Raw genomic sequence first — 16,730 nt, forward strand, 5'->3', positions numbered from 1 at the left:
TTGCAGACGAGTGCACATGGCAAATTTCTTTTATTTCAAAAGGGCAAACAGCGCTATACAGTACAAGTTGCACATGAAATAATTTAGCCGAGGCCAAACTCATTCACTTCTTACTGATGCAGTGACGTCAGAACAACAGAAACAGAACTCCCCTCGTTAGAAACAAAACATTTGGCTCCTCTTTACCTTTGAAGCACAGTACATCCAAACTGGAAAGCAACGTAAAAAAAAAAAAAAGAAAAAAAAAGAGAAAGAAGGAAGAAGAAGACATAATGTTTTCCAGATATTTACAGTCTATTTACAGAATTTTTGTCATCATCTGAATATTGACAAACATTGGTATCCTTCTTTCTCGCCTCTCCAATTCACTGATTGTCAAAATGGATGGGAACGTGTGTGGACATTCTTAAACGGGAGCTGCAGCTCCGCACGAAACACAACATCTTTGAACGTCTCTGACAGTCACAGTCCGAGCATGTTAACAGGGTGTCCTGTGGGTGGGTGTGTGTTGGTGTGTGTGTGGTTTTGTAATTTTTGTTTTGTTAAAACTGCAGCTCCTCAACAATCATCCAACCGGGAACCTCTGACAAATCCTGCCACTGCAAGCGTTACTATCCATCCAAGGCTCCGTTGCTTCTCTCCTGTGCCAGACCCAAAGTAAAATCAGACCCCCTCAGATCAAACCCAGACACTCTGCTCTCAAACCCCGGCCCCCCGGGCTTCCTCTTCAGCTCCTCGCACTTCCTGTATTTACAGATCTGGTGTCCCCTCTTGCGATTGCGGCAGCTGCTGCACTGTTCGCAGTTCGTCTGACGCCGGCACGGTACGCACTCCCCGCACCTCTTCCTCTTCCTCCTGCCTCCGCTGCTCCCGCCCAGGGAGCTGGGAGAGTATCCTTCGGCCACCAGCCCCTCTATGCCCTCAGCTCCCATGGCCGTGCTTCTCCAATGACCTCCCCCCATCTGAAAGCCTGCCAGGGGGAAAAGAGCGGGGCTGAAGGGGAACCAGGCACCCAGGAAGGGCTGGAAGTCAGTGCTGCATGCAGAGGAGTCCTCTTCCTCCTCCTCAGGCCCGGACCCACCTCCCTCGCCGTCTCCCTTTCCGCTCTTTGCCTCTGCAGCCTCCCTCTTAGCTGGCTGGCTGCTCTGTGCGCCCAAGCTGGCTTGCTCTGTGGTGGCAGGGGTGAGAGCCAGCAGCCCAGCGCGCATCAGCAGCTCCGCAGCGTGGGCCAGGTGGAGCCCGCTGGGCGACTCCCACATGTCGGGCCAGGAGGGGGCCCGGCGAGGCTTAGCGTGGCCGGGCTGGGTGGCCCGCTGCTGAGATGAGGAGGGCTCCATCAGGCTTTTGACATCCACAGCCGGGGAAGGGGTGGAGATGTAATGGGAGAGACTGTAGGGGTGGTTAGAGCGCTTAAGGCTTGGTCTCAGTGGCTCATTGGGGATTTTAGCACTGCTGTGGGCCTGATCCGGGGAGGAAGGGCCAGCGATGTCTACCGCGGTGGACATAGCTGGCTACGGGGAGTTGTCTGTCCTTGTGTGAGTATGCGTGCGCGTGTGGGAGGAGAGGTGAGGGAGAAGGGGATTGAAGGCGATGCGAGGCTGACAACTGTCCTGCTGTTACTTCAGCCAAAATGGCAAGCCTTGGCCTGTGTCCCTATTCCCATTCTCTGCAGCAGCCTCGGAGTCCTGGAGAGCTAGAAATGAATAGGGGATGAAGAGAGGAAGGTTAAGAATAGAAATGTTGGAGTGACAAACACAGAAAGAGAGTTACAGGAAAGAAGGGCTGGGAGATATGTTCTCAGTCAGAGCCACCAAACACTGCCAGAGAAGCAGAGTGCAGAGATTCGGCGCTTAAAGACAAAAATATAACATGCATGTGCCCAGGCTCAGAAATCAAACTCCCCGGACAGAGATGAAGGCAGCCATGTATCTGACACACACTGCATGCTTGCCAATGATTTCCGCATACAGGAGGCAGTATCCCTTTAAGAATTTCACGGTATATCAATGCAATCAATAACAGAGCGACAACAATATGCAAAGATATGCGCATATGCGCAGGTCAAATGTGGAGCGCGCTTTTCAAATACATTTTGACGACTGCTGTTATGTGTGCCAGCCAAAGCTTAAGCTCAGCAGAGAAAGACTAAATAAGGGACGCCGGGGGAAAAAAACAGGCTGTCTTTTGTCTGCTATCGACGACGAGGAGCGAGGTGCGCAACGATGCGGTTGCTGTGGATAAAAAAAGACCAGGCTATATTCCGTGTCCACATTTGTAGAAAAACTACTCCGCTGATTAAACACGGGAGATGGGTGTTATTACAAGACCGGCCAATCGCCCCCTTTGGCGGATCGATCGGGAAACCAGATCGATCATTTGGCCGTTATTAAGGTTACCTAAGAAGACGGTGCTCGACCGACGCCACGGCGAGCTGACCACAGTCCGAGTGGTCGCTGCGACACGGCGCTGCGCGCAAGAAAAAAGGCGACAATACAACACGGCGAAAATCAACAGGAAGTGTCGAGAAAAGCTCCCCGCTTACCTTACAAACACGACCCGAGCTCTCCTGTCAAAGATATGATGAAGTCATGAACTAATGGCGTGGTGATTGTAGCGTATATGGACGGCGGAGCTGCTGATTCCTCCTCCACCTCTCCGTCCCGGAGGGTCTGCAAACACTCTGCACGGAATTTGGGGGCGTCGCTCAAAATGCGAAGTGGACTCTGCAGTCGAGGCTCTGGTCAGAGCGACCCCGTGAAACGTCCACAGAAGCAGATCAGCACACACCGTTAGCTGGCAGCGGGAATACTAAGGCGAATCAAGGCCACCGGTCACACGCAGTCAACAGCACAACTGAGACACATGTAAAAATTATGTAAACACCGGGCACACTAATAATTTACGCTCGTTATGTTTTCTCTATTAGAAATTCTTGTTAGGCTATAATTATATATATCATTATGCCTTATTCAGGCACGTGGAAACTAGTCAAAAGCCCAGTTTATTAATAATTCCTGTTTATCCCTTTATAAATCTTTAAATGTATTCAATCAAACTTTGCTATATTAAATGTCCAGTAAAGTAGCTGAAAACTCATAAGTGTTTACTGTTTGTGCAGTCCAGGCTTCGCCTACTTATTTTAACATAAAAATGCTCTTATTTAAAAAACAAAACAAAACAAAACAAAACAACAACCAACAATCCAACCAAAACAACTCTTCCCCTTAAAATGGTTTTAAATAGAGATCTACTGTTTATTTTTTACCGTCTGAACTGGTATTTTATCCACACCGGAAGCCGGCGCCGTGACCTTTCATACATAAAAGCACACTGTTTGGGGTTGTGGTGTCACACACGGTGGATGTAAATAAATATCAAAACAAACAGCTACAAAATAAAATGATATTTTTACAAGCCACTCGGAAAACCGGAAGAGCCCTGTGAGCTAAATTAGCCGGTTTAACATAAATAGCCTTTATGCTAATGTCCGTCTGCTTTGAAGCACGTGAGCTCGCTGTCTGTTAAAGGTGACTCCTCACGCGGGGACGGCGGAGTCCACTCCACCTCTTCTGAGAGTCCTCCGTTGCATCTGGCACGCAGCCAGATACCTCGTGCGTGCGTGTGTATGTGTGTGTGCGAGCGCGCGCGCGTGTCACTATGGGAGCAGGGGCCCACCGTGTTCGCGTACACTGCTGTCTGTCTGGCCTGGGCGATCCGTGTAAACACAGCGTCTTCTAGCGGTCACCGCAAATACTGCTCCGTCTTAAAATGGCCACTGGTGTCGATGGACACTGCAGCACGGCAGCCCCCCTCACTCCCGTCTCTCCCACACATCTCACAGCCCCGATCCCACCGCAGTCACACACGCACACAGAGCTGTTTACTCATTACCCCCGTCCTCTGTTAATCCATCAGCACGGCGCTGTGCTGCGAAACAGCCACACAGGTTTAGTGACACGCGTTCCCGATCCTGTGGTGGAAAAAGGCGAACGAATGCGGTGGGAGTGTGTCCTGAAATGAATAAATGAAGCTTTCGAATTGGGTCACTCAAGTTTTATTCACAATGTACAGAACAATGAATCAAACCAGACACCCCCACAGCCAGTAGAAAAATCAACCTGCTGAAACGGCAGAATATATTCTTAATGGGCACGAGCTGCTGAACACTTCACAGATTCAACACAAGTTTTCCCAAAAAGCCACAGGAACCAGTTACAAGGAGACAGTTTCAACAGTTCATTAACAACAAACTAAACTTCTACCTCCTCTGACTAAAGCAGCAAAACAAACAAAACATCGTGTGTTAACATTCATGTAGGGTTGTGTGAGCGTTTGGATTCTGGGTTAGATTTAAATTTAAGGCCTACGCTTCAGCTCACCAAGACGCTGGACTGACTGAAGGTCTCGTCTTTCAGCCACCTGCCCCACACCCAGAGGAGGCGGCTGAAAGGATGCCAAACATGAAGGCACAATGCCCGCACGGGGAAATATTTCACCTTTATCAGGGCCAGTGAGAACTTTAAACAAACGCCACATTAAGTAGGTCATACTGCAAGCTGCAGTCATAGTGCCACCATGTCTAACTGTTATCTGTCCTCAAATGACCTTTGATTTCAAAGTCACACTGAGCAGTGTCAGAGCAGTGTGGCCGGTTTGATATTAAAACTATGTTTTTTTGTTGCAGGCAAAGGAGAACGCGAGAACGAGTTTATACTGAACATATCAGCGTCATACTGTAATCATCAATCAGTGTGACACGGCAATGAGAATGACAGATGATCGGGCCGGGCGCGCGAGGAGTCAGGGAGCGCCGAGTTCTCCAGTGGCTCGGATTACGCGTCCTTCTTTTTGATGATGAGCGGTCCGACGTTGTCCCCGGTTTCCTCATTGTGTTTAGTGTGGGAACCATCGCAGTAAGGGAACTGCAGGGAAGAGGAGAAACAAGAACAGAATTCACTCTTATCAGTCATATGAAGAGAGTCTGTTAGCCACCTATGAGTTCATGCTAACAGCAGTTTGAAACAGACTAAGCATGGAAGGCTATCAGAGGGTAACTTTCAGCGCAGGTCAGGGATGTTAAAGATGGTCACATCCCATTACCGACTGGGATGTGACCAGCACAATATGTGTCAAACCGTGACCTGTGACTGCAGAAAGCTAAGCAGTTTTGGACCTCTGATAAGATTACCTGCAAGCTTAGAAAGCTCAATGACTGTTACTTGAAGTTTAAGCTAAAGGACATTTATCGCTGCCTGGGGACCAACCTTCTTTGACTTCCAGCAGCGGCAGTACACGGCCTTGGTGGCGATGTCCTCCATGTCAAAGCTGTGGACCACTTTGGGGCTGTCTTTGTTGATGCAGGTGTTCACTTGGCCCTTTTTGCAGCTCCGCCTGTTCAGGTACTGGCTGACAAGGAAGCCTCCGACAGCTGCAACCACCGCCACCGGCACAGCAACCAAAAAATGCTCTGAAAAAAAGACAAATATGATGAGGACTCGTATGTAATGTCTTAAACGAGTGATCATAACTGTCATTTTAGGCAACATCCTTTTAGTCATCATTTCAGCCTGTAGGACCCAGTGCAGTATAGATAGCATTAACTAGTGCCATTAACAGTTTCCCGGTTCTGAAAGGGTTTATGCCAGAGTAGTTTAGGCCTATTCTTAGAAAACCAACAAGCAGGTATGCGGCGGTGTTTTGTTTTGGCCAGGAGTGGCGAAATTTTTCCAAGCCATGGAGGATTATCTGCCGAGGAGTACTGAGAATCACATGTTTCAGAACTGGAATGTGGGCCCTGCTGTCAGACCTGATCAGCAACTTCTGTGATTAGCTACTTGGCTGGAGCGGCGGGAAGCCGGGCATACAGAGATGGCGTTTAGCGGTGCCCCACACTGAGTGAAGGCTAAAGTTGGAAACATTAACCCGTGTCCAACTGGGCTCGGTGACCGGTTAGCCAGCTAACGGCGCCATGCCAGAAGAAGGGGAAAAGGTTTACAGTGCAACTACAAAGTTTATACAAAAATATTTGAGTCTTTACGTTACTGTTACACGCGGTAGCCTCAATACAACCACACAGTATACTTCAGTTTTTAATACAACACTGTCGCAGACCCGCTAACGGCTAACAAAACACTCATACAAGGCTAGCATGCTATTAGCCAGCTTTAATACTTTACCTTTAGTTAACCTGAAAGTCGAGCTGGGTAAGTCGGGTATCGGAGGCATTGGCATTGCAGGTAAACTTGTAGCTGACATGTTGGGAGTTCTTTTTTTTTTTTTCTCCTCGGACGGTGTACTGTTTGTGATCAGCGATCAGCAGCAAGGTCAACCACAGCGCTTATCAAAACTCGATCCGCTCTGACAGCGCACCGAACCTGCTGCGTCACTGCCCACCAACCAATCAAAACCGAGGAGGAACGGAGCTTGACAAGAGTAAGAGCGTAACCACCATATTACTTCCGGCTTCGCTTTAGCGCTCTTAGAAGAGTGGAATTGCCGTGATGAGTAAAACGTTCCAGAAACAAAATAAATAAATATTACGTTTTATTTTAAGTGTATTTTTTTTTAAAGTCTTCACTATCGGGTCCATAACCAAAAGATAAATAAAATTCCACTGCCTGGCAAATTTTCCTAACGACGGATAATTATCTTGACCACTGCGAGCTTTGGTGAGTCCCATTTCCTTTACAGGTCTCTGGCTTAAAAAAAAAAAAACGGGGTGGCAGTTTTTGAACATAACTACAACTTCGACTCAAAACAAACCCCACTTATAAATTTACAAGGCTTAAATATATAAATTAACAGTATGAAGTTTTACCAGTCAAAGCTTTAAATTTAGCTGTGATAGAGCTGGAAGGTCTCCCAACTTTTAATTACTTTACATACCACCAGAGGGCGACAAATGACCTTTTCTAAAGGCTTGACTGGACTCAACCAAACCCCCAAGAATTATGTAATTTCAAAAGCTTTCAAGTCTTGTATTTTTGTTATGCTCCCCAGTATTCAAAGAATTCTGTGGAAGAGAGGTAACCATAAAAGAATGAGGTAATTGCTCGTCTTATTTATCTTATTTATCCTGTTAGATTTCTGCAGAACTTCCTGTTAACTGCATTCAGATGTCGCCAACCTGCCTCTGTATGCCTTTTTCAAAAAGAGCCTGAGTGTGAGTCAACACAGGAGTCGAGGTTTTTATTACACAGTTTAATCAACACACAAAGCTCAACGAGCCTCTCAGGTAATTCAATATACAGAGGTTTTGTGCAAGAAGAGTGGGTTCTCCTCGCACCCAGAGCCCAAGCCAGTCCCATAGCCATTTAAGATGTTAGCCTCTAATTTAACAATAGCAAAAAAACACAAACAAAAAAAAAAAGATAAAAGCAACCTAAAGAATTATGGGGTAGGAAATAAAAATACAGGTTAAACTAAGAAAAAAAAATGAATTGCTTAAATACCTGGTCCAGAACCTCCACTTTTTGTGAATAAAGAAACGGTGGTGGTGGTGAGGGTGACATGGGGGTTACAGTTGTGCGTGCGTGTGTGTGTGTGTGTGTGTGTGTGTGTGTGTGTGTGTGTGTGTGTGTGTGTGTGTGTGTGTGTGTGTGTGTGTGTGTGTGTGTGTATACAAAGGGGTCAACTTGGGTGAGGGAAGATTGGGGGAGGGAAGAATGAGGAGCAGGAGGTGTGGGGATAAATTCAAGTCCTTTCATAGAATCCAACAGAAGACCAAAAATAGGCTGCGTGTAATTTTTTTCCATGTTACATAGCCTTGTATAAAACACAGAGTGCCCTTTGACTACTTCCTTGAAATGTCACCCCTACAGATGGAAATCATTAGGACAACAAAAACAAGAAAGGGTACAGAGTGTAAAAATCCCTCTATCTTACTGTCCCCTCCCCCCTCAAAAATAAAATTAAACTGGCAGATAATGGGAAAAAAAAAAAGTCCCCTCAAAGCTTGACTGGTGCTTAAAGGAATGCTTTTAGTGATGGTGGGTGAGGATGCGGGCGTGTAAGGAATAAACAGGGGAGGGTGGAGGATCGGTGACAGCCCAACCTGCTCGGTGACAAATGGAATACAGAAGTCAGGAGATGGAGGAGGAGTTGGTAGGTGGTGAAAAAGGAGAGATGGGCTTTACCGTTGCAAGTTGACAATATGTACACTAGAGGAGGGGTGGGTGAGCTGAGGGACGGAGGGAGGGAAGGGGTAAAGATAGAGCAAATAGAGGGAGAGAGAGAGAGAGAGAGAGAAGGTGGGGAGGAGGGAGAGAGAAGGTGGGGAGGTGAGGCAGAGGGAGTTTTACAGGTACTCTGGTGAAGGGGAGGCGTGGCTCAAAGAAAGCACTCCAATGGAAACCAACAAGATCTTGTTTAAACTTTTCATTTGTTTGTATGGTTTTTTTGTTTGTTTTCTCTTTACGTCTGAAGCTCCCCTAGCCTTTACATCGTAGAGGTGGTTGGCCATGTTTCTACCCCCAACACTACATTGCATACTTTTGTGTCCATTCCCGAGCTATTTTGTTGTACCTGTGAACAAGAAAAAACAAACAGAGAAAGAGAGTGGTCAGTTTTAACTCAGTGAAGGATCAACATGTTGAACACTTGTAGTCAATCTGCACCACTGCCTTTACTCATCAACGTGTCTGAAACGTGGCAGCTGAATTAGAGCAGACGCTCTCCAAAGTCTAAATTACAACGAGTGCGGCCACATCAATTTTCTGTTGCGACGTCACCGCGACTGTTCAAAACTTGCTTGCAGTTTCAACAATTTAATTGGCCGTCCACTGTCTGTCACTAAACCTGCACAGCTATTAGGTTTTTTGTCAGATTGGCTTCTTCCCAGCTCGATGCACAAAGAGGAGGGCAGAAAGTTCATGAGCGAATGGCACAGAGCAGACACGTCGTCCTCATTTTACATCGTAGGCTCAGATGAGTGCCGGTCTCCTTTCTGTCACGATAAAGAGGTTTAGCTTCATATGAAATCCCTCAGATATTTTAAAACAAGAAAAGGAGTTTTCAATGGAACGTGTCCGTTTTTCTACACGATAAGAGAAACGTGCTGTATATGAAACACACCTGTCAGCACGACTCTTTGGCCTGAAAGAGTAAGAAATAAATGTGTAAATTTGATGAAAGAGTTGTGTGACTTAATTTGTTCATTCACATAAAATGTAATTTTTTTATTTACTGTGGACCCATTGTAAGATTTTTTTTTTTTTTTTTTTTTTTTTTTATAGTAGGTATTTAAAAAAGGACCTTTTCTGCCATTTAGTCATTTATCAATTACTTAATTACTTTGATGTAGCAAAAATGACCATGGGGAGCTCTCTGGGTCTTTATAAAAGCTCCAAGTTATGAAAATACAGTTTAAAGTCCAAAATATATGCAATATTTCATACTTTCCAGAGCCAGTGGGCCAAATTGGGAGTCTTTGTTGAGCCAATTCTGGCTCTCAGACCTTATCGATCAATCGTTAATTTCACAGGTAGAAAATTGTCTCAACAGGGTGACAACTCCAGGAAGGTGACATGTCTGTGCCCAAATGTTTGCATTCATTCACCCTCACAAATGACTAATCACAAAGCTCAAGTTTCACACGCTCTAACATTAGACAGCCTTCTTGACCATAGCCTGTATATAAAAGATGGACATGGCCACAGGGGATATTCGCCCATTATGAAGCCCCGAGTTGGGTTTGCTGTTGCTGTCTGGGTGTTTCGAAACCAAATGTGGGGAGTGAGTGACACATCTGTGAACCTCACTGTTAACTGGGCGGCTATTTTAAAGACTCGTGGTGACAGTTTCGATTTTTTCTGTTATGTCACACACTGTTAGCAACAGTGTTACTAGCGACAATCTGAAAAGGCACGTGAAAACAAACTATTCATACAAACAACTCACTTTTCCCTGTCAGTCTTGTAGATGCGGGCGATCTCAGGTACTAATGGGTCGTCCGGGTTTGGGTCGCACAGCAGAGAGCAGATGGACAGGAGAACTGGAACGGACCACACAAAAGGTTAAGAGTTCTCACAAATAAAAACTGACATTTTCAGAGTTTGGATACATTTTCCTTTGGATGACCCTCACATGCTAGCCTGTCACATCTATTCCACTTCTGATCATAAACATAATTGGTCCACAAAACACTCACAGTGCATGAGGGACGCTATTTGTGTAAACCACTGTATTAGCTCAAGGACCATCTCTGACATTCACGGAGATTGTGCTGCTCTAGTTTAAATCAAGGACCTCTGCCACAGGAATGCATTTGGAGGAAGCGCTTTCATGAGAGAAAAAAGAAAAAGAAAATGAGACGTTTCTCTTTTACTCTGCAGCCAGAAACATCTCCTTACCTTTGGAGATGGTGAGAGCCGGAGACCACTGTGATCGCAGGATGTCAAGACAGATGCTGCCGTTGCTGTTGATATTTGGGTGGTAGATTCTTGTGGTAAATGCAACCTGAAAACAGATGAATGGGGGGAGCCAAGAAAGAGGGGGAGACGGCAGAAAGCTGAATGACGTAAAGCTGTGGCACGCTTTAACGGGCAAGAGGAACTTAGGCATATGTGTATGAAAAGCTACTTCTTTGCGTGCTCTGGTGCTCACCTTTGGCGGTTTGAAGGGGTAGTCTGTGGGGAAGTGTATGGTCAAGAAGAAAACCCCGCTCTGGTAAGGACTGTCATTCTGAAGGAGAGAGAAGCCCAATGGGCTTCATTACAATTATGGTATAAAAGGAAACAGGCAGGTGGAAAACTTATAGTGAGAACAATTCAGAGTTGTGCGCATGTACATGAATTTCCCATAAACCTAAAGAAACAGTTAAAGCTGCGACTGTGTGAGTACTTACGGGTCCCATTATTGTGGCTTGCCAGTGAAACACTGAAACAAAAAAGGAGAAATTTGTTATGAAACTGAGGACATGATGTGTGTCTGGGAAGTGTTAGAATAAATAATGCCACATGAAGCGTGCCTGTTTATTTATACAGTTGAGTAACAGGCTTTAAATAAAGTGCAGCTGAGGACAGTCTTTTCTTAATTAGAAATGATTACATATACACTTGCAGCACATGAATAACACTAACCTGCTGCTTTAGAGGAAATTAATAAACAAGAAGTGATTTTTTTTTAAAGAGCTTGGATAACCACCAAAACAAACCACTGTAATCTTACTGTGATCTTTTAAACCTGTCCAATTCAAGCATCCTGTCTGAGGAGAAATGTCGCGTTTGTGAAGAAAGCCACAATAACTGCATTTCACAAGAGACACCGTCTTGGTTTTTTTGATGTTGATGGCAGGAAGCGATGTATACAGCAAACAAATAAAAAGTTCTGCTACTGATTTTTTCCCCCACAAGTACAAAAGTTAGACGCTATCGTGCACAAACACTGACTGCACACCAAAATCCCAAGACGCAGTGCTTATGGGATCCACGTTATGATTGTTTTAAAGTCTGACATTTTAATGGCACAAAGGAAAAACTCCTCAGACGGTTGTTGTGATCCTGACAGCATACGGACACATACGGACGTGTCCTGCGCGTGCTGTCCTCAGATAAAAATCAAATGTTTTTGTTTTGACTGGAACACTGGCACCTAAATGCAACATCCCCCCTCACACACACACGCGCGCACGCGCACACACACACACACACACACACACACACACGCGCACACACAATAAAGCATGTAGATTTTTTCCTAAAAATAATACAATATATGAGAACACAGCTGCACTGTATACCCTGTGACGATTCTGGTTATGTATGCATACGTCACAAACCTCAAACATGAGATAAGAGCGTGGGTGTCGGTCTCTTGTTGAACCCAGGTGTTGCACTCAGGATGTGTCGGGCAGGCAGCCGCCGCATTACTACTCCTGGCTAAGTTTGCGTCAACCTCTGTGCAATGACTGGGGCAGCACGCAATTTGGAAGTCCATGATTTCATATTTAAATCCGTGTGTATACACTTAATATATTCGCTCTGTCTACTTTTTTAAACATCCTAAATACAATTGTCTGTGTTTATTCATGCTACTTGTTCTAAACATATCCATCTAGGGCTATTTTTATTACACCCACACTATCATTCATAAAAGACATGATTATAAAGGATTACAGCTATATGTAAAAACACTGCTGTATTACCAACACAGAATATAATCAATCATTAAATGGACTTAAATATCAAGGCATATCATCAGAGCGATTAATCTGAATGTGTCTGTTTGTGTATATAGCATGGGATAGCGTCAGATCTACCACGATACAAGATCTTAATGTATCAAAACATTTCTTAAAAGCAACTAACTAAACTGGATGCTGGTCATTAAAAGCTACAGTTTGGATTTTGACGTTACAACAGGGTCAAGACCAAGTTGACAAGACCGAGTATGCCAAAGTGAAAATTCCAAAATTTTGCAGGGCATTTATTAAAAGGATCTTAGACACAAATTCCTCTTTTAATGTCATGTAACCAACCACAACAAGAGCATGACACATTTGATAATCCAAGTGCAAAGAAAGAAAGAAAGAAAGAAAGGAGGCTTCAAGTGTCTGGATTTACTGACACTTAAACCTCAGGTCACAAGATTGTGGACACTGACTTTTAACTGTGGTTTAGGACTGAGTAACGGGGTTATTGATCAAATCAGAAATGTGTCAAAGAGAAAGTGTTAAACTGCTCACTAAACATTTTCCTTCAGTACAAAAAAATATCCCCATATCATCTGCCAAATTTTTTCCAATATTCTGTACATTTCTTTTTTTTTACTCTGCACACAAATTTTAGCATTAGGACCAAATTTTGTTTAATTAACCTGCAATAATAGGAGCACCTTGAGAGTTTTACATACAACATTTAAAGTACTGGTTACAAGGAAACATTGACACACATACTACAGAGCTAAGTTCAGTTTAGTTAATGCCTTCTGCGTTAACTAAACTGAGATTAAAAAAGATAAATCTGAACTCTAATTTACTCCCAACATTACAAAAGAAAAAAATACCCTTGCTGTGAAAGTAAAAGTAAAACCTACATGAAGCAATACAGTGGGTTATGCTTTTATAATTACCCAGAAATCTTCACAATAGGAGGTGCAGGTATTTCCTGGATGTGAGCTCTAAAAATAACGCTCAAGCAGAAACTAACATTAATTTAATCTATTTTATAGATGTTGGTCTTCATGGATCTGTCATTGATTCCTATGTCATGTGCGAGTATAATTTGATGATTGAAAAATGATTTGGTGACATAAGATTACAAATAAGTTCAAATAAAAAGCGGGAAAGGGTTTTGAATCCTGGTTAGACACAGCTAACGTGACACTGTGGGTTTAAAGGTTGACTTACTGTCATCTCCTACTGGTCCTGCAGAACACTGGGCTGGTGGGTCCCGTGCCAAGTCGTTCAACTCCTGAGACAAACCAAAGAGATGTGAGTTGTTTGGGTCCGGCCATACAACGAAGCATTAAATAGATCATAAAAGCTAACTAAGAACCGATAAGAGGGCTAAAAACACCAGTATCTGCATACAGGACAGCATTCACTGATGAAAGTGTCTGTTTATCTTTTGTGTCACATCAGTATCGTGCCAGATAAGGGTCCAAACAGTGTGTTTAAGAGGTGAATGACATTTATTTCTTTGTAATTAAGTAGGGCCAAACGAAGAAAAAAAATAAGAATAATAAAAAGTAATTGATTTTAATATTTTCCATTTTGAAAATAAATTTAAAATGTTAAAGATCGAAGTCAACTCCCTGAGTTCATCAAAGGGTGTTAGGAAAGCGTGGAAGGTTTAAGGTGAACCTGCCAAACTGCATCTCAACCTCTTAGATACAACGTATAGAACAGAGGGCTTGAGTACTTTGCTGTTTTATTCTTCTTCTTCTTCTTTTCTGTGTGAGGTCCAAGCAGTCATTAACTATGTCTATATACTAACAGAGAAAATTTCCTCGTTTCTAAAACACGATTATCAGTGTATTTTGACTCTTGTCTCAGAAATTCAACTTAATCGTTAGGAATAAATCCTAACATACACATTTTTAAAGTAACCTTCAACAATCCTCCGAACAAACTGAAAGAAGAAATGATAAAACACAAAAACAAAAAACAAACAAAAAAGGAGCAAGCAGAAATATCAGCTTTAGCCAGGTTGTTTTACAAACACCAACATCGGGTTATTAATTAAACAATCAGTGCAAACCCCAATCTAAAGAACAGAGAGAGAAAAAGGAAATGCAACATAAAAATAACCACACAAGAATTTCCTCTGTTTAAGCATGTGTTTGGGGTGGGCACAAAAAAAGAGCTTCAATAATCTTATAGAGGCTGTTCTACTTACTACTTCCCCTGCTCACCAGGAGCTCTCTGTCTTGTTTTCAGACAGCTCCTGAGGCCGGTGCCACAGCCATAAAGTCTCCCTGCTACAGTAACTCTCAAAGCATTTCCCGGTGACACAACAACACTACTATAGTACCCTGAGCCTTTGCTTATGGCACTGACCGCTATTACGTAACAGCCTTTCTCCAGGTAGAGCGGCTAACACACGTACACCCAAACCGAGATCACGGTAATTTGACAACAAAGCTTTTACTATAGCCCACACAGCCGTGTAAACTGGTTAGCTCGCAGTAAACGGTATGCTGGAAACGTTAGCTTAGCGTAAACGCTAACTTCTCCGGCTCGACAGCAGCACAGGATGTCATGTAAGAGAAACATGAAGCGAGCTGCCTGGCCAAATTATGACATGGCTTTATGCTACTGGGGAATTAACTGCAACAGGACCAAACAACGCGGAGCAAACTCAATCAGACAAGCGGCACAATAACGATTATAGCGCTCGCCTGCTATCAGCAACATGCCATCAAAGGCGAACAACGCGTGGGGCCTGTTTTTACAACACCGACTCGCTGCTAACATTAGCAAGAATTTTCTTATGTACTGCTTCTCCTGTTGACCCGTAAGCATGTTCAACACAAACAATAACATGGCTGCTTTGACGTGACTACTGCGAATACCTGCAGGTTATGAATTACGATGACAATATACAGTTAACGAAAAAAAAAAAAAAAAAAAAAACGGGGAAGAGGTACATCCTCGCTTCCGATATAGCGATCATTATTTTTGAACTTTTACTGTTCCTCTAACAACAGCAAATGATCGAATATTTAAATGGATAGCGACAAAGAAGTCGTCCGTCCTTTAATTAAATAAGCTCTGGAGTCCTGAGCTAACGTTAGCGTTACCGCTAGCCGGATAACTTCAGGTATCTGTCAAATCAAATAGCGGGTTAAGTAAAGGTGAGCCACCGTGTTAAATAATGTTAGCTACGCAGGCTGCTGTATATATCGACTAATGAAGACATATCTGATAGCATATCGTGAAAACTGCCGCTAGTTTACTATAAAGATATAAATGCAGTCAGCTAGCCTGACAGAACCCTTTAGCTCATCCAAACTAGCCAACAACCGGGAGAGATAATGTTAGCCAGCAGCAGCTAACACACCACTAATACCATTAACTAGTGACAGCCATGGCAAGCTAAACATCTTTTTATACGCGGTATCGAATACATTCTTAATGAACCGAAGCAGATTGTGAAGCTATGTGACACAACCAAGAACAGCTAACACAGTCAATGGTTGAGTTGGCCCATTTATAGTAGCACTGATGTGCACTGAAAGGCGGCGCACTGCTGCTCTCAGTGTCGCCGCTCGCTATTCAGACTCACAGACCGTTAGCTGCCAGCTCAAACCTAACTTGAATAAATAGATCCGTTTTTCAAATTATTGTCAGTACAACTAATCTGCCGGACAAGATTCCGGTAGACAACCTTGGAATTAAATCTATAACCAAACTGCGAAATCCTGGGCCTCGCCGTTCACTTCCTTACCTTGTGAATTCTTTTCAGAGCCATTGTTGTGCTAGCGCTTCTGACAGGGAAAACGTGCGATTAAAATGGCGATTGATATCACTGTCCGTTAGTAATACTACGATTTAGCTCTCATAGAAGATCGTTACTGTACATATAATTAACTGGTTGCTATCAGAAAGAACCACCAAGCGAATTTTGAGGCGAAACTGAAAGATAGAAGCGGTAGAACCGCGGTCCTTCCTCCTACTGCAGCGGCTACCAAATCACTGCGGCCTGTGTTCTGCTAGCAGCAAAGACGGCAACACTTCCGAATTCCGCTTTTCACAATCAAACCACAACCATCTAAAAGTGACATAACTACCTTGCTCTCCTCCATCCTCATATAACACAAAAGTAAATCCACTTTTTGACTGTTACATGTTTACAGTCTCATAGGAAACGCCTTTAAATTAATATTCTGACAGGCTTTTCTGTCCAATGTCCCTAAAGAAGCATCCTTTTCCTGGGCTGGAAGTAAACATTTACTTTATTAATGCATAGATTGTCATTTGCTATGTCAATGAATTATTTGGGCTGCAAACATGATTCCTATACTTCTATACAACAATTTGCATTGATATTAACAGTAAAAAGACGACACATCTGAAAAGTTGAACCATGGAATATTTGGCACTTCCTTAAACCTCTCTAAAAAAAAGAAAAACGTGCAGACAGCTCTGTGTGTGTGCCTGTGTGTTCTTTGATTTTCTCAACAATAATTCACCCGCTCTACCTCGCTCATGCAGGTGTATTGCCAGTAGTAGAAGAAAGAGTTGAGTTTAAAACTGTTTGGATGTATCAGACAACATCCAGTGCAACAGC

General features: G+C 43.7%; 3 protein-coding genes across 4 annotated transcripts; all 3 read right to left on the reverse strand.

Moving 5' to 3' along the window:
• On the reverse strand, positions 1 to 3,733 carry cxxc5b (CXXC finger protein 5b). Of its 2 annotated transcripts, none has more exons than XM_031751483.2 (3): positions 3,266 to 3,733; positions 2,543 to 2,808; positions 1 to 1,693 (listed from the first exon to the last, which is right to left on the reverse strand). In XM_031751483.2, exon 3 carries the CDS (start codon positions 1,503 to 1,505, stop codon positions 612 to 614), a length of 894 nt encoding a protein of 297 aa, XP_031607343.1. In that variant the 5' UTR covers positions 1,506 to 1,693; positions 2,543 to 2,808; positions 3,266 to 3,733; the 3' UTR covers positions 1 to 611. The 2 variants fall into 2 exon arrangements, with proteins under 2 accessions (XP_031607343.1, XP_039471464.1); XM_039615530.1 differs by having other exon boundaries at positions 2,543 to 2,853.
• A 305-nt stretch (positions 3,734 to 4,038) lies between these two features.
• On the reverse strand, positions 4,039 to 6,385 carry zgc:110843 (uncharacterized protein LOC541492 homolog). The gene is made up of 3 exons (XM_031751467.1): positions 6,177 to 6,385; positions 5,265 to 5,467; positions 4,039 to 4,922 (listed from the first exon to the last, which is right to left on the reverse strand). The coding sequence occupies exons 1-3, from the start codon at positions 6,253 to 6,255 to the stop codon at positions 4,833 to 4,835; spliced, it is 372 nt and encodes a 123-aa protein (XP_031607327.1). The 5' UTR covers positions 6,256 to 6,385; the 3' UTR covers positions 4,039 to 4,832.
• A 788-nt stretch (positions 6,386 to 7,173) lies between these two features.
• On the reverse strand, positions 7,174 to 16,162 carry ube2d2 (ubiquitin-conjugating enzyme E2D 2 (UBC4/5 homolog, yeast)). The gene is made up of 7 exons (XM_031751392.2): positions 15,888 to 16,162; positions 13,346 to 13,409; positions 10,844 to 10,875; positions 10,603 to 10,680; positions 10,350 to 10,455; positions 9,898 to 9,991; positions 7,174 to 8,523 (listed from the first exon to the last, which is right to left on the reverse strand). The coding sequence occupies exons 1-7, from the start codon at positions 15,909 to 15,911 to the stop codon at positions 8,478 to 8,480; spliced, it is 444 nt and encodes a 147-aa protein (XP_031607252.1). The 5' UTR covers positions 15,912 to 16,162; the 3' UTR covers positions 7,174 to 8,477.
• Between the last annotated feature and the right edge of the window lie 568 nt (positions 16,163 to 16,730).

Source organism: Oreochromis aureus, linkage group 2 (assembly GCF_013358895.1).
Source record: "Oreochromis aureus strain Israel breed Guangdong linkage group 2, ZZ_aureus, whole genome shotgun sequence".
Taxonomy (NCBI): Eukaryota; Metazoa; Chordata; class Actinopteri; order Cichliformes; family Cichlidae; genus Oreochromis; species Oreochromis aureus.